Here is a 21,828-nt window from a genome sequence, read left to right as displayed (position 1 = left end):
GTTTACATATACTCAGTTCTCAACCAAAAGAATAATTTTTCAAAACTATGTTTCTAAGTCAATTATTGGAAACTCAGAATGTATTATTCCCATATAAACAATGACATAAATGCCGGTAAAGTCTCAGGGCAGTTCACAAAAGAGGTAACTCTTGAGATCTGAGTTAAATTTGAAAATCCTAACTGCCCACGACTCTGCTTCTTTCTGTAGGAAATTGCTTTATGAGTTCCAAGTAGGACACCAGCAAGATGCCACCCCATGGCGACTGAAAGCCTTCTGGAGCAAGGCGGGAAGAGCTAGATACTCTCAGTATCGACAAGATTTCTGGTTTCTAAACTGTGAATGTGGTTTAGAATTAGCTATGAAGCTTTTAAAACTGCAGAAGCCTGGGTCCCACCCCAATCTACTGCGTCAGAATCTCCAGAGATGGGGCCACGCCTGTCTCTGATGACAGCTCAGTAGGGGATCCTGACGGCCACCCCTGGTTAAGAACTACTGGACTGGAGTAAGAGTGAAAACAACACATGGTTTTAAATACTGTAAGGAAAATGCTACATTCGTCAGCTAAACTGAACCAACAACATTCTAGAAACTAATCCATGAACATAAGTTCACAACTAGACACAATTTACAAATATATTTAGAAACTTTTATGGTATTCTTTGCTTCATTCCAAGCCTGGTGGAGAGACTGCTGGTCCTCCTCTGTGGGAAGACACATGCAGAGGAAACCGGCCCCTCCTTGCACATCCACCTAGACAGTAAAGGGTAAGAGGGGTCAGAGCACAGTAAAAGGCCTGCAGCAGCCTGACCTTAATGTAGTGATCGATCCTCTCCACCGAGGTGAATCGGGCTTCTGTCTCCGACGCCAGTCTGACTGTAAACTGGAACAGCCCTGTTAACTGATAATGGGAATCAGAAATCCAAGAAAGAATTCATCAGCAATACACATCAGGCCAATGCTAAAAAACATCCCTCATCTAGAAGGCCATACCTCAATCATAAGGACTGGGCACATGCAGCAGCTGGTTTTAGGGACCTAGTCATTCTCTGAACAGTGAAGACAAAGCCTGTCACATTGCATTGACTGCAGTGCTTGGTGAATGCAGATATAACGCTGGGAAAAAAGCAAATGCAGAGCCCCTGTGCACCTCACACTGGGGATTCTAAAACACTGCACATGTAACGTGCTGTCTTCCCACCCAGTCAGCAAGTCAGTCTGCATATGTGGGCAGACGTCTCTGGATATCTGTGAACACACCTTTCTGGGATTCCTTGGGCTACTTGTTTATTTTTGTCTTTCCAATATGGAAAAATGTCAAACATATACAAGAGTAGAATAATGAAAACCCACATACCAAAACTCGACCTTATAAAATGATCAACTTACAGCCAATACTGTTTCATCTACAGTCCCACCCACTCCTGCCCTCCTCCCCCACATTATTTGGAAGTAAATCCCAGATAATCTATTATTTCATCGATAAATGCTTCAGCTTTTAGCTTTCTTACACAGAGACTCTAAAAATACAACTCTTTACTTGATCTTTAATTTTAAAAAAAGAGAAAAAAGCCCAGGCGTGGTGGCTCACGCCTGTAATCCTAGCACTCTAGGAGGCCGAGGTGGGTGGATAGCTTGAGGCCAGGAGTTCGAAACCAGCCTGAGCAAGAGTGAGACCCCATCTCTACTAAAAATAGAAAGAAATTAATCAGTCAACTAAAAATATATAGAAAAAATTAGCCGGGCACAGTGGCATGTGCCTGTAGTCCCAGCTACTCGGGAGGCTGAGGCAAGAGGATCGCTTGAGCCCAGGAGTTTGAGGTTGCTATGAGCCACAGCACTCTAGCCTGGGCAACAGAGCGAGACTCTGTCAAAAAAAAAAAAAAAAAAAAAAAAAGGAAGGAAGGAAGGAAGGAAGGAAGGAAGGAAGGAAGGAAGGAAGGAAGGAAGGAAGAAAAATACATCTGTGATAAAGCTGCTAATCGAAAAATAAAAAAAAATAAAAAAAAAAAAGAAAGAAAAATACAACTCCAATACCATTATTTTAAAAAAAATTAACAATTACTTAATACATTGACTGTCACACTAAAAAATTTTTTTTTCCTTGGGGCCATGATGTTTTATTATGAAAATAGAACAAAAACTTTGAAAATAAAATAATCCTTTCTAATTTAATGACAAATTTGTTGTTTTTACTGTTTTTTGTGTGTGAATTATATGCAACTTGAAAAATAGTTCTCAAGTCTCTCAAGGTGAAGAGATGTATGAGTTACACATGCTTCACAAGGCCCCGGGCTCAAAACTGGTGTGAGTTAAATACAACTCCATGGCAGTAAATGTGTTGGTATCTTCAAATATCTAGTCAGTGCTCAAGTTCTCTATTGTTCTTTGAGCTATTTGAAGACCTTCAATCATGCCAAGAGGCCAGTAGATTTATATATTTAACAGTATTGGGAAAATCAGTATTGGGAAAAGAAAATGCACATAAGAAGCATACTGAGGATATATTAATAGTATTTTTTAGAAGACAAGGAAGAGGCCAGAGATGAGATATAGTGAATACAGAAAACTAAAACTAAGGAACTATTTTCAAAATCATGTTTTTTTATGAAGAAAATAGCACCTATTTCTCAACACACGCAACAGAGCTCAACCCCTTCATTCCAAGATTGCACCCCTCCCTGCCCTAGTCAAATCCAGATTGTTACTGTTGGATCAGAGCAGGAGGAGCTCTAGGGGTCCAGAGGTGAAGCGGCGGCTAGGGTGGAGCCCCCCATCATGGCTCTTCTAAGCCAGCACAGGAAGAACTCAAGCAAGCAGAGGTGATGCCCCCGCCCCAGAGACTGACCTGCACAGCGTAGGAGATGGCCAGCCCCGCGAAGGCTGGCGGGATCTGACCGTGCATGAGAACGATCATCAGCCCGGTGGTGGTGATGAGGGCGATGCTGATGAGGTCCAGCCGCACAGCCAGCCACCGCATGGCACACGTGAACAGGAAGAAGGGAGCTTGGTTGTCATCTAGTAACTCCTGGTACCTGCATGGAAGACAGAATACCTATGGGCAAAGAAGTACCACACAACCCTGCTCATGGATGAAGGCAAAGCTTCAGTGAATCACAGAATGGAGGGCAAATATTTAAGTACTTCCTGCTACTAACTGAGACAATGACATGGAAACTTCAAGAGGTATGCTAGGCCTCACACAGAGGAGGACATGGGGTTTTCTAATCTCAGCTACTGTTTCAAAAAAACAAAACCCATATTGAGGATGTTAGGGAAAAAATCTACCTTAACAGTATAAAGAAAGCATGGGGAAGGAGACCAAAGGAAGAGGCTGGTGCTAAGCTTTAGAAGAATGTCCTAGGGCAGGGGGCATCTGCTCAAAGGAAGGTCACAAATGCAAACAGCAGAAATGGTCCACGGCCAAGAAAAAGAAACTCTCAGAGTGAAAATGGGAAAGTTGCATGTATGTGCTGACACACCACCACTGGGCAGAATGGTACTCGTTCCTCAAGGCCATGGAGTTAAGAACCAGGAGAAGAGAGCCAACCCACAGCAAGAGAGACTCAGATGACCTTTGCCTTTGAAAGGGGGTGGCATGGCTGTCATGGGAGGGCCTAGGGAGTGGGTGAGACCCATCTGAAGGCTCGGGGTACCATGTACAACTAGAACTCCAGAGCAATGTACTGTGCTTTAAAAAATCATTTTTCCTCCTTATAATAAAGTATGTACTCTTGTGAGAAAATTCAAATAATGCAATAAAAGAGGAAAATGTAAAATTCCAGTAATCTCATCAACCAGTTAAAACCATAGTTAATATTCTGCTGCACTTTCTCCCAGCATTTTTTCAATGGACTTAAATTTACTGTATCTATACACACATGTACATATTCAGTAAATTTCACTGTTTTCCACCTACAGTTCGGAAGTATTTTTGAGTCATTTAACACTTTGAAAATAATTTATTTTTTTAAAATAATTGCCTAATTTTTGGAATAGGCAATATTCCAAATACGGATAAAAAATTTAAAAGTTATAAAAGGTTTACCATGAAAAGTTAGTCTCTCTCCCATGTGTCCTCTAGCTATCTAGTTCCCCCTTCCAGTGGCAACTAATAGTTTCTTTCATATACTTTCAGAGACACTCCAAATGTTATACATACAAACACATACTCAAATGCAGCATGCAACCTACCTACATCTGTACCCTGCTCTTTCATTCTTTTTAAGGGCCACATAATATTCCACTATATGGGCATACCATAGCTTCTTTAACCAGTCCTCTCTCTTTTTTTTTTAATATATATTATTTTCTTTTTTTTTCTTTTGTTTTATTTCATAAAGATTGAGAATAAAACTATGTTCTTCCAGTCCTCTTTTGAAGGACATTTTAGTTAATTCCAATCTCTTGTTAATACAAATCTCCACAATGATTATGTATATACGTTTTACAAGTAAACAATATTCATTGGCTAAATAATATGCTACTTTAATATCAATGACTATTACTATTACTATTTGAAAAAAAAAAGGCAAAACTCCATCAGCTATAGTTTTCTAGGACCAAAAGCCAATAGACTCCAAATCTGTAGGCTTTTTTGTTTTGTTTTGTTTTGTTTTGTTTTGTTTGAGAAAAGGGGTCTCACTGTGTTACCCAGGTTGGACTCAAACTCCTGCACTCAAGAGAACTGCTTCAGCTTCTTGAGTAGCTGGGACTATAGGCAGGTGACAATGCATTTGGCCCAAATGTGTATTTCTATCTTCTCATTTGCTCAGAAGGAAGTCTCACACCAAGCAACTGAATTTTAATCAGAGACCACTCCATTAAATCACTAATGTCCTTATTATTGAGCTTTATAATCCCAACTCTGGCCTCGAAGGGCCTCTCAGACTCTTATTAAATGCTAGGCTGCTGGCTCCCCTTCAAGGCCTCTGGCCCCCATCAGCACTAACCTGTGCAGAAACTCCTGCCCTTTATTGTAGGCGTGGATGGTGGCAAGGCCCTGTATGCTGGATGTGATGTGGGAGAGGAAAGGTGACTGCGTGATATTGTCCAAACGCTTCAGTTCTCGAATCAGGACTCTGGAGAGAGAACGAGCTCTGTGTCATAATGGCAGACCAGCAACTCAGGCTTTTCCTCTGCACTGCGGGCACAAACACTTTCTGTCTACCTGGACACGACGTGCAGAACTGAAAAGAGGATGACGAGGGGCCCCACGGCTACAAGGAACCACGGGAAAACTCCCGCAATCATTCCAACACAGAAGAACACCAGGATAACGTTCTGGATGAACATCTCGGCCTGGAATGGCAGGCGCACGTCCACTGCGGAAATCATAAAGGAACAAATGTCAGACTGTTGGGATCCAAAACCAAGAAAAACGAAACTGAAAAAAGAGGAGGCTCCACAAAATTCCTATCTGAAGTTTGTGATGTTATCTTTAAACAGTATGATCAAAGAAAAAAAAAATCTAGAAACCTAATTACTCTAATTTTTTTTGTTGTCCCAAGAAAATTTAAAGTGATCTTCTTTCTCCATTTCCTTTTTTTGGTTCACTAACTGCTCAACTCCTTTAAACATTTCCCCCCCTTTTACAGAGTAATACATGCTAGTTATGAGATATTAATATTTAGAAAATATGCAAAAAAGAAAGCTAAAATTATCTGTATTCTTACCAATACACTTCTGCTAAGGTTTAAGAAATTTTTCATCATGGAAATTTTTGAACATACACAAAGGTCAGAGTATAGACCCTTCAGTAGTTATCAACTTTTCTTCATCTCTTTCCAGCTATCTCCCTATCCCACCCTCTTTTTCTTTTGGCTAAAGTATTTTCATGCAAATCCCAGACATGTTGATACCACTGACTTTTTTCCATTCATGTGTGTGCATGTGCATGTGTTTAACAGGAATGGGAATGTATCATCCATTAGTCTGGTATCAGGGATGGTTCTGATTCCTTGTAACCTCTGGCCATGGCCTTACAATGGCCTGTCAATGCCTAAAACAAACTCCTTTGGAGGCAGCCACAGTGCAGTACATTACCTTAATTAAAACATTAGCTTTGCAGCTTATGTTACCCAATAGCCATAGATCTTGGGCAAGTTACTTAACCTTTCTAGATACCAGCTTTCTCACAAATTCATTCGGTAAGTGAAACACCCATCTCATAGGGCTGCTATGAGGGTTAGGCTAATGTGCATAAAATGTTCCACACACTGCTTGTTACACAGTAACTCTCAATCAATGTCAGGTGGCACTGCTATTACTCTGGGCTATGGAGAGCATGGTAGTTAAGTTCTGTTGCAGGCATAGCTCATGCAACAGTCAGAAAACCTGTCAGAGGCTGTAGTTGTCCAGGAACCAAGGCATTGCCTCAAAGTAAAAGTGTATTTTGGAATCCCAGGTGCCCCTGTCCAAAGCCTTTCATTCTGCTAACTCAATCCACTGAACTTGGCTTCAGGTCAAATAAGACGGAATGAAAACTTAGAAGAAATGTTCCTGGTGAAAACGCCAGCAGCCCCTGGCTCTCTAAATCTAAGGACAGGTAGATTTGCACATTTGAGGAACCACCTAGGAAGGCTGAAAGCACAGTGAGCTCCAATTTGTGCTCTGAGCATAAAAGAGAGGATCAGAGAGAAATACCTTCATCCAAGTCTTTGGAAAACCTGTTGAGAATCCTCCCTGTTGGGGTGGTGTCAAAAAACTTCATAGGGCTTCGAAGAATCCTTCGGAAAAGCTCGTCGTGGAGGCGGGAGGAGGCTCGCAGCGTGCCCTGCGGAGCCGAGCACACAGTGATCAGGGCTCAGGGACGGCTCAGCTCCTGTTATCTAGGTAACTACTTCACCGGACAGCCACTCCCAAAGCCGGGGAAGTGCAAGTGGTCAGGAGGGATGTGGCGACAAATGAGAAAAGGCTGAGGCTAATGGGATACAAGTCATGCTGCTAGGGCCATCCTGCTTTAAGGGAGTCCCCTACTGGGAATAAACCTGGGAGATGCCACGCCGAAGCCTGACCACACAGTCACCAGGGAGGACAAGCAGAGACCACCCACCACCGCACACCTTGACAAAGACGACTCCTCGAATGGCTTTCAGGATGAGCATGACTGCCATGGAGAGGGCATAGATGCTGGCATAGTACTGCATGAGAGGATTGTCCTTCATGCTGTCACTCACGGAGGTCTGGTTCCCTCGCGTCACGGTGGTGTTCTGTTTGGAGGCAAAGCTTTATGAGGCGAGACTCCTAAAGACTGCTGAGAACCCTGCTCAGGGCCAGTCTCAACCCAAGGGCAAGGTACAGGATAACGACCCTGGGACTTGGCTGCGGCACACACAAGGCAGGCTGTGCCCACCTCCTCTCTCTTTTCTAATGGACGAGAGCAGAGAGCCGCAGGAGTCCTACTGACAGGCTCTACCACCTGTGGCGGGGGGAGGGGTGTCAGGGGTTTTTTCTGTCTCGTGAGGCTACGTTAGGGACTCATCTTTCCATCCTGGAAAATCCTTCTTCATTACTTTTAAGTGAACACTAGAACAGTTTCCCTAAGAACAGCCAGGGAATACAGAGAGACAGCTATGTGTGTAGACATGCGGCTTGCCCCCTGATGAGTAAGCTTACCCCACTTCCTTGCTTGATCCAGTAGCTCAACCACCAGGTGCTGAAGGCAGTGCTGCCCACATTCAGCATGAAGAGGGACATGATCACCAGGAACGCCAGGGGACCCCCAGCAGCCTGGATATAGACACCATATACTGACCAGGGCACTGAACCCTGTCCCTTCTCTTCCTGCTGCACGAGCTGCCCTACATAAGGAAAAAAGAAACAAACTTAGAAGGGAAAAACTACTGCCACAAAACTAAGTCATAAGACAAAAGCAGAATCAAAGAGAGCCTATGGTTTCACAGGGCTCTAGATGTTAGAAGCATTTGTTGATCCATTTAAAATTTACCAAACACCTTCCATGAACCAGGCCCAGGAGCAGTCAAGAGGATTTAGACCAGGTCCCTGTCCTTGAGGACCTGGCTGAGAAGCCTACCAGTCTGTAGGACAGGCAGCTAAACAATCATTATAGTGCTACATGAAAGAATGGAACTATGCAAGGCAGCATGGGAACACTGAGGAGGTGTGCCTGACCTACTTGGCAGGGGTGGGGGTGGTTAGCAGGCAGGCATCAGGGAAGACTCTGGGCAGTCTGTATCGCTTCTGGAAAGGTAACCAGAGTCAAGCAGGTGGGGAGACAGCAGGCAGAGACAATGGCACGGGCACGGGCACAGAGGTGGTAAAACAGCAGAACAGTATGTACCGACCGACAAGCAGCAATTCAGCACAGCTGGAACAGGTGTACACTTCAGGAGTGGCAAGAAATAGGATGAGGCTGATTAAACAGGCTGTGGTCGGAGGATAAAGCCATTTGAACAAACAAGAACTTCTCAAGAGAAGGGGTGACAGGTGTGCAGAGACTGGACTCCTGTCGGGCGGGCATGACTGACACTAGCAGGCAGTTGCCTCTGGCAGCGAGCAGACCCTTCCATGCCCCCCGTGTTCCACACAAATACTAGCGTGTTCTATGTGTGCCACAGCAGGAACAAGATTAGAAACACTGCTTTGAAAATGAGAGGCTAGTGAGAGACTTCACACAGGAAAGTAAGCTGGTTGGTGTCCTGCTTTTAACTAGATCTCCCCCCTGACTGTGGAAGACAGATTTGAAAGGAGGCAGCTGTAACACTCTAGGTCAGAGACGATAAAGGCCTGGACTAGGGTGGTGGCAGCGGATGGAGTCTGGGAGGTAAATGCAGAAGGAGGTGGTGACTGGCTGGCTGTTAGAGGAGAGAAAAGGTTCAAAGATATTGTCTGGAGTCTCCCTGCTGTGGTCTGATGATTGATGCTAACATAAGAGTACAGAGAAACAGCCATACAGGAAGCCTGTGCCTCTTCATCACAAAGAATGTTTAATAATCTTGGAATAAGCCACCCAAGTCTTGAGTAACTTTCTAAGAGTTGTGAGAGCCAGGTTAAGTGGCTATGTAGATGAGAATAAATATTCCCTCATGATATGCTGATTTATATTGCCTGTGGCAAGAACTAACAAACTTAGTCTTCCAGGCTGTGCTTTTTTGGGGGATATATCATAAATCACACTTGAACAACTTCATACTTATTTTTTTAAAGGTAAGAAAGGAAGCAGACAGTGGTAATTCAGAATGGTCAACCACTCATACCAAATGTCTGCTGCAGTTTTAAGGACAAGGAAGTGAAACAGGCCCATCCCTAAAGCAGTGGTAAGCCCAGGAAAGTCTCTGGATCCAAAAGGGTCAGGAAGGGAGGTGAAGCGACAAAAAGAAGGCTTTAAAACAAGATTGCACATGTGTAGCTTAAAAATTCACAAAGGTGAAAATGCCCATGTTGTTGCAGATAGCGTCTCTTAACGCTCAAGATTTGTTTCCCAAGATTTATTTCCATTGATAACAGGACCTTGATAAGAAAAGCCAAGCAGGAAAAACCTCTCTCTGTGACCTGTCACCAGAGTCCTAGGGCAATGCTGTGAGGGCCAGGCAATGAGTCTACTATTCTAACACAGGACACGGGCTCCTTAGAGCCACAGCACCTCTGCTTTGGTTGGGAAGGACACACAGGTGAGTCACAGGAAGGAGGGGTATCCCTCTGGCCATCATTCAATTCTTCCTTACTCAGAATGACTCAGCTGAATAGGGAGAGACCTGACCCCACCTTATGCAGGGTGAGCAGACATAGAATCAAAGGTCATTCTTACTGCCCTTGCCCCAGTCTGTTTAAGAAAACAGAAGGTGCCTCATGGTCTCCCAAGATTATATAAATATTCTGTTATTCCAGAAATATAAGACTAGGTACTCTATAAAAATATCATGCTAGCAAAAATCATGAATTACTGCATGGCATAATTTATGATAAACTTTAATGACAAAGCTAAAAGCCTCAAAAAAAAAAAAAAAGTCATTACCTTCTTCTGGCTTCACTACTTTCTCCTTCTTCACTGATCCTGTTTTGGGACCCTTGTCTTGTGACTTCTTCTGTGAACCACTGGTTTCCTTTTTTGAATTAATCTAATAATATTAAAGAAAAAAAGTTTCTCTAGTCATGATACAGCCATCCAGATGCCCATCCAGACGAATGTCCACAGAACACATATCAGAGAATCATCAAGCTATTACCGAAAAGAGATACATTCGACTTCTTGAAAGAGTCACCTATATTCACTTTGTGTACCTCCACACCTCCTCAAATCTTTGAGATCTGGGTTCCTACCCTGTAAGTCCACTGACATTTGCTCTCCCCAGAGTCACTAAACTTCCAACATAGTAGCCTTTATTCTGTTCTCATCCACTCCAAGTTGTCCAGAGTTTCAGGGCTGGAGTCATTTCCATTCCTCCTGTCTCTGAGTCCCACATCACTAAATCGAATCCATAGATCTGATCATTTCTCATTGCTACCACTAGATGAACCCCAACTTCTCAGCCTGGCTTTGCAGGACCTCAGTATTCTATCCCTAGCCTAATTCTGCCAGTTCCTCTCCCATTTCACTGTTTCCCATGGCCCCTACCCTCTAGCCACACTGGATTTTATACCATTTCTTACACCACACTGCAATTTCCCATTTCTGAACCTTTGTCCACGCTGGTTCCTCCACTTGGAATGCCCCTCCCCTAGTCGCAGTTGCCCCCATTCAGATGGATTCTAATCTTACATTCTTCACGAGGCTTCCCTGGAAAGTTCTCCTGTTCTTCCCTGGCACTCTGCTAGTATCTCTATTATAGCACATTGCTATATGTGTGACCTGGTGTTACCTGTACAGCATAAAAGCATCAGTCTTCCCTAGAACACTGTGAGTCTCTCAAGGACAGAGTGATGTTTCCCACATGGTTGTAACCTACACAGGCCCTACCACCAGGACCTGTCCATAACAGGGCTCATGGGGAGTCAATAAACATTCACTAGATTGAACCTGAGACAACAAACTATTTAATGCCCTCCTTTCCAAGTTCCTCTCATGTCTTTATATAGGAAATTCTCTTAGTATAGTTCACCGCATTTAATTCTATGTCATAGTTAGCCTCATGCCCCCAGTTGGCTTTCCATCTAGACTTTTTAAACTGACTGTGAAAAAAAGTGGATATTAATAACAAAAAATTTAGGCCAGGCGTGGTGGCTCAGGCCTATAATCCTAGCGTTTTGGCAGGCTGAGGCAGGATTGCTTGATGTCAGGAGTTTGAGACCTGCCTGAGCAGCGTAGTGAGAACCCTTCTCTACAAAAAAATAGAAAAAATCAGCCAGGCATGGTGGCGCATGCCTGTTGTCCCAGCTACTTGGGAGGCTGAGGTAGGAGGATCAGTTGCGCCCAGGAGTTGGTGGTTGCAGTGAGCTGTGATGATGCCACTGTAGTCTAGCCTGGGCAACAGACCACAACCTCATTTCTAAAAAAAAAGAAAATAATATAAAATTTACAGCCACATCTAGAACACAGACAGGGCTCTAAATTTTATACTTACTGTACTGCGTGAATAAATGCACTCTCTAAAGCAGGCGTCCTCAAACTATGGCCCACGGGCCACATGCGGGTGTTTTTGCCCGTTTGTTTTTTCACTTCAAAATAAGATATGTGCAGTGTGCATAGGAATTTGTTCATAGTTTTTTTTAAACGATAGTCCGGCCTTCCAAAGGTGTGAGGGACAGTGAACTGGCCTCCTGTTTAAAAAGTTTGAGGACCCCTGTTCTAAAGAGAAAATTACCATATGTTCACCACTTCTTCCCAGGGCAAGAACATTACATATATTTAATTTAATCAATGAAACAACTCCAAGAGGTAGATATCATCCCTGTTTTTAGGGTGGGGAAACCGATGTTCAGGGAAATTACATGACATACTGAAAGTACGGTTCCTCCACTGTAACACACTGACTCTCAGTGTTCTTTGCTCCTTGGACAGTTTGTATTTTAGCTTCTCTCTCCCTCTCATTTTCCCTCCATGTCTACATAATGAGGAAATATCTGAAAGGTTCCAAGGACCCTGAGAGTCACAAGAAGAGACTCTCTTAAAATCTAAATATGAATTAGAGTGTCTCTACGGAAGTTACTGATCACGCCTGGAACGTCTGAGTTATATCAAAAGGCATCAGCTGTGTGAACAGTTAGTTGTACTGTACCTGAAATCAAATGTAACGAAACCCAAACACTGAAATAAGACTCCCCAGGAGAGGTCCCAACTTTCTGTTTTTATCCCATAGATGTCAAAATGCCCTGGCAGCCAAGAAAGTAGCTTTCAGCCCGGCCTGAGAGCACCCCAGGGGCCCCAGGTGAGAGGGCAGACAGTAAATCACCTCTCCGGTGAGCTCTACGTGTGCCCCTGTATGTGCCTAACGGAGCCCAGAGCGACCTGGGAAGCTGCCGCAGGAGGCAGGGCAGCAGCCAGAGAGAGTGCTTTGGAGTCAAATCACCCTTATTAGTAAGTTACTTAACTTTTCTGAGCTTCAGTTTCCTTACCTGCAAAAGTCGAGGATAGTCATATTTTATCACATAGCTCTGTTAAAATGACTAAATAGATGATATCTTATAAAGTGCCTAATCCAATAACTGGAACACAGCAGGTATTAGTTAACGTTCAGTGCCAAGCCAGCAACTAAACATGGAGCATTTTCAAATCTATGCAATATTTAATTTCCCTTCCCTGGCACATTCTTCACTTGTTTAGTAAAAAAAGAGTTTCATAATGCTTCAATCAGGACAGAACAGCAGCACACATCTCCACCCTCACATAGGTCGTGTCCTCCCCGTCATTGCCTTATTATTAATAATTCAGTTCTCAGTGACAGAAGATCTTGCTCATCAGCCCCACAGTTCTGCTCTCCTACAGTAGAATCAGCATGTGAACCAGAGCACAGCAGCCTGGTCACCAGAAAACAGGGCCCCCTGCCAGTAAGACACAGACACTGAATTCAGCTGAGATCGCTCTATCCCTCACTACGGCTGTGTGTCCCTTGCAAAGAAAGGAGACACACAAAAACACCAGCAACTCTTACCTCAACTGGCGGTGTGTCTCCCAGCAACAGGTTGTTAAAAATGGTAGCATAATCACCATTTAAATTCATCAGTTCCTCGTGGGTACCTCTTTCTGTAATACAGCCCTCTTTCATGAAGATCACTTCATCACAATCAACTAGGTACTGGAGACAAAGGCAGAGACAAAACAATATTGCTGACATTTGTGCAAATACAAATAGCCCATGCCTTAATTCAGTCATCCTCAACAGGAGGCGATTTAGCCTCCCAGAGGACTTTTGGCAATATCTGGAGACATGTTTTGGTTGTCACAACTGGGAGGGCAGGTACTGCAGATGCTCCTTGACTTACGATGATGTTATGTTCCCACAAATCTAACATAAATTGAAAATACTATCATAGCTTAGTCTAGCCTAGCTTAAACATGCTCGGAACACTTCCATTAGCCTACAGTGGGCAAAATCACCTAACACAAAGCTTATTTTATAATAAAGTGTCAAACAGCTCTTGTAATTTGCTGACTACCTGCTGAAAGTGAAAAATGGAATGGTTGTACAGGTACCATCATAAAGCTGGAAAATCGTTAAGTCGGGGACCATCTGTACTGGCATCTAGTTGATACGGGCCATGGATACACAGAGCAGCCCCCACAACAAAGAACTATCGAGCCCAAAATGTCAAGAGTGCCAAGATTGAGAACCCTGCTTTAGTTTATCGTGCCTTGTGATGTAGTACAAAGAGCAGTTCCTTCAGTCTTTGACATGAATCGGCTGATGGAGCCATATGAGCCTTGCATTAAATTTGACACTCTTCCACTGCACTCAGAAGTATACATAATTACACATTTTCTATGGCAGAATGGGGGGCCAGGCCCCCAAACTTGACAGCATATGTGAAACAGATGGCAACATCCTTGAGCTGCTCTCCAAAGTAGCTGCTTATCATGGAATGACAGAGGGAGAAGAGCTTGTTTTCCCAAAACAGTTCCCACTTGCATAGAGATGTTAACACAATGTTTTCCAGACTAGCTCATACCCAAATTCCATTTCTGGCCCACTCCTCCCAGCTTCTTTCCTTTCGATCTATATGCAGAAGCTGACAATGCAGGATCTGATTCAGACGGCCAGCCGGTACATTGGGACAACGAGGAAAACTGGATTCCAGGAATCTCTAGTTGCCCCACGAGGATACCTAGACCAAGCCCACCTCCCTGTTTCTGATCCCCCAAGCCATGGTAGGCAGCCTAGGGAAGAAAGCACCATACCTGTAACTGGTGGGTAACAAATAGAATTGTCTTGGACTTGAGGTGCTTCCGGATAGCACCGTTGAAGATGTGGTTGCCCACATGGGCGTCTAAGGCACTGAGGGGATCATCCAGGATGTAGATGCTCCTGTCGCTGTACAAGGCCCGCGCGAGGCTGATCCGCTGGCGCTGCCCACCGCTCAGGTTGGCTCCTCGCTCTCCAATCTATAGGAGCCCAGCAGCACAGTGAACCTCCAGCTCAACTCTGGAATGGCGCTTAGGGGTCACCCCACTCACCGCTCCACCCTCCCGCCCAAACTGGCTCCTTCTTTGGATTTCCCACAGATGAACTGCCACTGTGATCCTTCCAGGAACTGAGGAGTCAGCCCAGATGCCTCCTCCTCTCTCACAACCATGGGAGACCAATCAATTCTACATCCAACCTTACCAACCCCTCCCCCACAGACCCCCTCTAACACATTCTCTACATGGCAGAAAGACCTTTCCAGAACACAAAGCTCACCAGGTCTCACCCTTGCTTAAAACTCTTCAGGAGCCCCCAGGAATGGAATCTAAACACCCAAACATGGCACACAAAACAGACCCTTTGCCACCCAGCTCCCCCTACAGTTCTCAGCCTCCACTGCCCCAGCCCCTTCTACACCCTGGGGTCTAAGCCATTTCGAACTATGTGCTACAATTACACGCACGACAATGTCATGCCTTTGCTTATAGTGTGTCTGCTCCGTTCTGGCATCATCTCCTCTGAAATCTCCCCCAGCTTCTTCTCCACTAACACCCAAAAGAAAGGAGGTTCTTTTACTTTGTGCCTATTTGTTGGGCATCTTATCCTTTTAACCGAATACTTCTTGAGGGTACAGATTATCACCATATTCCTTTATATTCTCAGTGCCGAGTAGTTTCTGCACATGTTGCTGCACATAACAAGCATCTACTAGCTTTGTATTTTTGAAAAATCTTGCCTTAAAAAAAAAAATCATTCATTGGAAGAATCAGTGAAAAATAAAAGAAAAAAGAAAAATTCAATTAATTCAGAGGTTTTCCAACTTGACATTCCATCAGAATTACCTGCAGGATTTGTTAAAAATAGATTGCTGATCCCCACCCTTAGAGTTTCTGACTCAGTGGGTCTGGGGTGCAGCCTAAGAATCTGCATTTCTGACAAGCTCCCAGTTAATGCTGATGCTGCTGATCTGGGGACCATGATTTGAGAACCTCTGAACTAATTAAGCCATTCACCAAATCTGCTTTGGGGATTTGACTGCTGAGTAAAGATGCCAGTCCCAGAAACCTCCAGGGCAGCTTATTGGAGGCAAGCTGTAACACCGAAGAACACAAACTAGTGCAAAGACATGCCTCTGGAAACTGTTCCAGGGCAGAGAACCAAAGAAAGATGGATTTGTGCTAAAGGTCTGTCTTTCTGATGGAAGTGCGCTCTCTATAGACCATATCTGAGTAAGGAGGTTGGCAAAATGAAGTTCGGGGAAGAAGCTCAACACGTACACGTTTGACTTGTGGTTTCACTCTGATTAGAGTAAAAAACATTAACTCTGAATCAACAATGAGATTTTGCTGAAGTACTTAGATACTCAAAGCAAGTAGTGTTAATGTCCTTGACCTAAAGAATAAATGCTTTCCTAACATAAAGGCCCAGTGAAAGCAAAACTCCCTGTTAGGTTCTTCCACCAAGCATTTAAGACGCAATCCTAGGAGAGGCTCTGGCCCAGCCCTCCCACTCATCCCCCGGAACCTCTCTGCTAAACATGCTGCCCTGTCAGGGGCATTAAGGCCTGTACCTCAGTCAGGTCGCTGTTGGGAAGAATGGCGAGGTCAGGCCTCAGGCAGCAGCTATTCAGCACAGAGTTGTATCTGGAGGACACAAGAGACAGCATCAGGGACATACTTCAGTAAAGCCTACTGACTCGGGCTGCCTTGCGTCTCACGCGGCAAAGATGGAAACCAAGCATTCCTTGCCTTTCTTCATCAAATTCCTTCCCAAAGAGGATGTTGTCTCTCAGGGTGGCATTGAGGATCCAGGCCTGCTGGGCCACATAAGCGAAGGTTCCACTGATTGCAATGCTGCCCTCTAGAAGTGTCATCTAGGGAGACAGACACCATCCAATGGCATCATAACTCAAAACCATCACCCTAAGCCAACAGAACCCCCCACATTCCACATTGGAATCTACAAGTTTTGGCAATTTCCTTGGATGCTTTTTGGACCCAAATCCAAATCCCCACCTTTGTTCCAAAGAGAGCTACAGCAGCAAAGAAAATCAAAGTTCTCCTTGCTTATGTGTGATGGGAGCCCAGCACAACCCATAACTTGAATGAACAAACATACCACTCGGCAGCCCATTTGCCATTTTACACTTCCTCCTAATTGCAAACTGTTTAATTAGGGGAAGCAAGCACAGGCAAGAAGGCCCTTTCGGAATTCCCCTGGAGAGGATGGTGTAAGCCAGGGTTTGCAGCTTAGTGCCTGCTTCAAGATGCAGGCAGGCCAACTCATCTACACAATTAATCCAGGATGTTGGCTAGCCCAGCTGCTTCTACAAAATGTGGACCAAAGGGGAAAAAATTTCAGGTTAGACATCAACTAGTATTATACAGTATCCACAGAATGATGATGGACGTTCTCCTCCAACATGAAGGACTGCGTGAGCCATGTGCTTTGAATTGTGTTTTCAGTTGCAGTGATTGACATGAATTGATTTATTCATTTTCTCCTCTTTCGTGGTTTCTTTTGGGACCGACAGCAGTCATTTATCTTGGGTTAGGGAAGCTATAACTTTGAAGCAGTTTTATCAACCAGCCTGTGTGGTACTCACACATATAAGCGTGGCTTCTCAAACACCATCACACACAGTGTACATATGCAGGTGTCCCTAATCACCCAGAGGGGCAAGCACTTTGATGCGTACTTCAAAGTGTTCAGGAACTCGTGGAGGGCCTACTGTGGTAACCCAGCCCTGGCTGCTGCTGCACAAACACGTCATACCGCAGCACTGTCAGCAAAGAGCTAAACTCTAAAGAAGCAGAGAGGACCAACACTACCCACCTTCCTTATAGGACAGGGCTGCTAAGATCTGATCCAGAAGCAAAGCCTCACTGGGTTTGCAATCTAACTCGCCCAGCCCAGCCACCCCCTGGAAAAGGGGCATCGTGCTAGACGACTGAGTAGCACTCCGAAACTGACCTTCTCTCTCCTGCCCCTACCCCTAGTCTGTCTCTCATCACTAGCTCTCAAAGCATGCCCGGCTGATTATCAGAATCACCTGGGAAGTTTTTTGCTTTTCACAAAGACCAATGGCTGAGTCTCAACCATTGGAGAGTGTCATAAAGAAGACGTGAGCATGGGGTGGGGGCTGACACCCAATGATCCAAACGCAGCCTTCCTCCCAATGCCCTGGGCACCACAACTCACCAACTGTGACAGCTGTCGCCACACAAGACAAGAAAATATCCCATAACCTGGAGGCTACAAGGACACCCTTCCCCACCCCCTGCCCTCATTTGTTCATTTCAATTCAGGGGACCTCACCTTTCAGGGGGTGATCTCAAGTTTATGTTCATCTCAACCATCTAAGTCAAGATAATTTAATTCAAGCTTAAAAGCACATGGGTATCCTGGGGTTTTCCTGATTATTAGGTCCTAAAACACAGTAAAGATAATTTCATCTCAGCTGGGTGGTCCCTGCACCCCTCTCTCTATAAACCAGAGCTGGCAGCTGTCTGTGGGCCCCTCTGCGCACTGTTCCCTCACTGCCCTGTGACATGCTGGTGTGTCCACGAGGCCTAGCTCCACTGGACCTCGAACCCTTGAGGGCATGACTCTTTTGGTGGTTAGGTTGAAAACTGAGTGGGGCTTTGCTTCCAGATCAAATCCTGACAGAGGATACACAGGTGTATGTAATCACCCACAAAGATCAAATTCTGACAGAGGATTCCTGTCCTAGACAGAGGCTGGTAGTGCCGGCTGTCCTGCTTCTCTAGTTTAACTCTGTGTCCGCAGTGCAGCACCAGTGTTTGTTCAACTCTTATCTCTGCCTTTTCCCAACTCACAGTCTGGCACGCCTCTGGCACTCAATAAACATAGGCTGAATAAAAGAAGGCCCGAGAAACAAATGACCCCAGTGGGGGTATCAATCCATCATTCATCAGGTGTCCACTGAGCCCCCTTGCAGCACAATGCTGTGATGCCTGGAAACGGGATGGGGGAAGGGGTGGCAGCATGATGCAGACCAAGGGTTCGTGTTATTTCCACCTTTCCTGACTCTCTTCAGGAAATTACTTCATTTTTTCTGAGACTTTTGCTAAGCAGAGTCCAGAGAAAGCAGAAAATGCCAAGGACAATAACAAAAATCTTACCTGGCCTAAAATGGCTGAAATGAGAGAGGTTTTTCCACTTCCCACACTGCCACAGATTCCGACCAGTTTTCCCTGGACAAAGCACACGGAGAGAGGATGGTCACTGAGAGACTACTGACCCCTCATCTCTACGGCCCGCCATGTCTTTGAGGGGAAGCACATTAACTATAGTCCATCACCATGGGAATCATCATCCTGCCAACCCAACAAGTCACCCGGCTTTCGTTTCCCACTTGCCAGCTGCCCACCACGTACAGTTTCTGTGGGGGACACACTGAAGTACAGAAACTAAAGCCCTTGGGAAAACTTAAATGTGCCACACACATTAAGGAATCCCACAGGCACTTTTAGGAAGGCTCAGCCACTTTCCTACCTTGGTGGTAACCCATGTTTTTTGTTTGTTTTTGTTGTTTTGGGAAAGAGAAGGCAGGACTCAATCATTCTACTATGATTTTTCTCCAGGGTCTATAAATTATTTTCAATAAAATCTAAGTGCTCTGTTGCTTCCATTTTTCTGCAAGCTATCTCCAGGAATCTGAGGAATATTTATACTCACAATCCCACATAAAAGTGGAAAGTCAAGCCTTTGATTAACTCAATGTCCTCAGGCAAGATAATGAGGTCTCAATAGGTAGTGTTGAAAGTTTTCAAGGACAGTTGACACAGGGTTGCACTTGTTTAGCAACCCTGTGCTGGCTCAAGCCTCCCAGGGAAGGAAGGAAGAGAGGTGGTGAGGAAAAAGCATGGGTTCTGGAGGCAGACCGGTCTCAACTTGAATCCCAACTCCACTAGCACTTGCTACTTGTCTGATCCTGGCCTTGTTACTTAAACTAATACTGTGTCTCCCTTTGTGGACTCCAAGCACCTTGAAGAAAGGAGCTACCCTTGTAAAACCAAGTAGAGTGTCCAGTAAGTAATAAAAGTCTTTTGAACAAATAGTTTCTGAGGTGATCCAGGAGTTTGAAGGATTACCACCTGGTGCTACTAGGAAGTCAATCACAGGTTCAATCTCTGCTCAGACCAGTCAGGTTCACACAGAGAAGAACGCTGCTCTGATGACTAAATGAGACACCAACAAAAAAGTAAGTGCCTGCTGCACAGAAGACATTTGGCAAACACTGTCTTCCCTTCCCCTCCCTAAAGAGGAGGCCCAGCGAGAATTACAGTCTCTCTCTTCAAATGGCTAAAGGTCTGTCATGTGTCTGTGGGCTCTAAAGGGCGGGAGGATCAAGAGACAAAGGAGGGCCGGGCGTGGTGGCTCACGCCTGTAATCCTAGCTTTCTGGGAGGCCGAGGCGGGCGGATTGCTCAAGGTCAGGAGTTCAAAACCAGCCTGAGCAAGAGCGAGACCCCGTCTCTACTATAAATAGAAAGAAATTAATTGGCCAACTAATATATATATATATAAAAAAAAATTAGCTGGGCATGGTGGCGCATGCCTGTAGTCCCAGCTACTCGGGAGGCTGAGGCAGGAGGATCACTCGAGCCCAGAAGTTTGAGGTTGCTGTGAGCTAGCCTGACGCCACGGCACTCACTCTAGCCTGGACAACAAAGCGAGACTCTGTCTCAAAAAAAAAAAAAAAAAAAAAAGAGACAAAGGAGAAGAGTAAATTTCTGCTGAATGTGAGGAATGATTCTCTAACAGAGCTGATTAGCAACGTAACAGAGCTCTCTCAATAACCAAGGTAATGGTCATTAAATAAAAAGCCTGTTGTTAGGAGTTAACTGTAGTAAAAAACTGACTTGAGTGTCCTTCAGTGATAATTACACTAATAGTTTCAGGTGGTCCACTAAGGACTATCTCCCCCTCTTGCTTAGAGCTTTCAAGAGCTGGACACTTTTGTTCTCAGTCTAGCTCTAGACTTGCTTAACATGCCTACAGCATTAGATCCACCTCCTGCCTACTTCCAGTCACGTGGACAAACGTCCCTCACCCCCTCCATGACCGCCACCCGTGGCCCAAGACATCCTCAGCTTCCTCCTGTGTTACTGCAGTAACAGACCTTAACTGTGCTCCTCGTTTCCTTGTCTCCCTACATGCTCTTCCGAATCCAGCAGCTAGAATGATCCTCCTCATACATAAGTGGGACCATGTCATTCTGCTCCAAAGCCTCCCACGGCTTCTCTTCCTACTCAGAGTAAAGCCAAAGTCTCACCAGAGGCTCTGGCACCGACCGCCCCTCTGCCCTCAGCACCTACCACCCTCCCTCAGGCCCGCTCCACTCCAGCGGAGCACAGGCCAGACTCCGGCCTTTGTGCTCTACGCTACTTCACCTGCCTGGAATGCTCTTCCCCAGGATACACACATGACTCACTCGGCCACCTCCTTTAGGTCTTTGCTCAAACAATACTTTTTAAATGAGGCCTCCCTCAGGCAACTTAAGTAAACTGCAACCACACCTGCTCCCTGCCCAGCACTCTCCATCCCTTCCTTCACAGTCCTGTCACCACCTGCCACGCAATCTATTTCACTTGTTTATCATCTGTTTCTGCCCACTAGTACATAAGGTCCAGAAAGGCAGGGATGTTTCTCCCTGTCTGGTTTTTTGCTGCTATATTCCCAGCCCGATGACACCGCCCAGCATAGAGCTGGTACTCAAAAAATGGCCGCTGAATGAATATTTAGTCATTTGGGACCCTCTGGATGATACGGCCCTCTGGACATGGTGCTGGTTTCCAGGCACATTCTGTATGTAAAAAGCCTTAAACCTGGAGTCCGTGTTCCAGGCACTCTCTACAAGACAGCCTCTGAGACTCCAATCCTATGCTCTCTGTGCATGACATCATACACCATCATGATCCTTTACTTATATTAAAAATCAATTTACGGCCGGGCGCGGTGGCTCACGCCTGTAATCCTAGCTCTCTGGGAGGCCGAGGCGGGCGGATTGCTCAAGGTCAGGAGTTCAAAACCAGCCTGAGCAAGAGCGAGACCCCGTCTCTACTATAAATAGAAAGAAACTAATTGGCCAACTGATATATATATTAAAAATTAGCCGGGCATGGTGGCGCATGCCTGTAGTCCCAGCTACTCGGGAGGCTGAGACAGAAGGATCGCTCGAGCCCAGGAGTTTGAGGTTGCTGTGAGCTAGGCTGACGCCACAGCACTCACACTAGCCTGGGCAACAAAGCGAGACTCTGTCTCAAAAAAAAAAAAAAAAAATC

The 21,828-nt window shown here is 45.1% G+C and overlaps 1 protein-coding gene across 4 annotated transcripts in view; it reads right to left on the bottom strand.

The window, feature by feature from the left end:
* The window catches only part of ABCC5 (ATP binding cassette subfamily C member 5), an 82,672-nt gene that overhangs the window by 20,499 nt on the left and 40,345 nt on the right, over positions 1-21,828 (bottom strand). For all 4 annotated transcript variants that reach the window (XM_012736930.2, XM_012736931.3, XM_076003561.1 and 1 more), the window contains 13 exons: positions 18,665-18,736; positions 16,268-16,392; positions 16,090-16,162; positions 14,294-14,497; positions 13,050-13,193; positions 9,977-10,079; positions 7,618-7,802; positions 7,065-7,211; positions 6,646-6,775; positions 5,171-5,324; positions 4,953-5,081; positions 2,849-3,035; positions 812-901 (listed from right to left, as the gene is read on the bottom strand). In XM_012736930.2, the coding sequence (XP_012592384.1) occupies positions 812-901; positions 2,849-3,035; positions 4,953-5,081; positions 5,171-5,324; positions 6,646-6,775; positions 7,065-7,211; positions 7,618-7,802; positions 9,977-10,079; positions 13,050-13,193; positions 14,294-14,497; positions 16,090-16,162; positions 16,268-16,392; positions 18,665-18,736 (1,743 nt within the window). The remainder of the gene's footprint in view (positions 1-811; positions 902-2,848; positions 3,036-4,952; positions 5,082-5,170; positions 5,325-6,645; positions 6,776-7,064; positions 7,212-7,617; positions 7,803-9,976; positions 10,080-13,049; positions 13,194-14,293; positions 14,498-16,089; positions 16,163-16,267; positions 16,393-18,664; positions 18,737-21,828) is intronic.

The sequence above is a fragment of the Microcebus murinus genome, chromosome 1, assembly GCF_040939455.1.
Source record: "Microcebus murinus isolate Inina chromosome 1, M.murinus_Inina_mat1.0, whole genome shotgun sequence".
Classification (NCBI taxonomy): Eukaryota; Metazoa; Chordata; class Mammalia; order Primates; family Cheirogaleidae; genus Microcebus; species Microcebus murinus.
The sequence above is the reverse complement of the archived record's forward strand: the minus strand, read 5'-3'. Positions and strand labels throughout refer to the sequence as shown.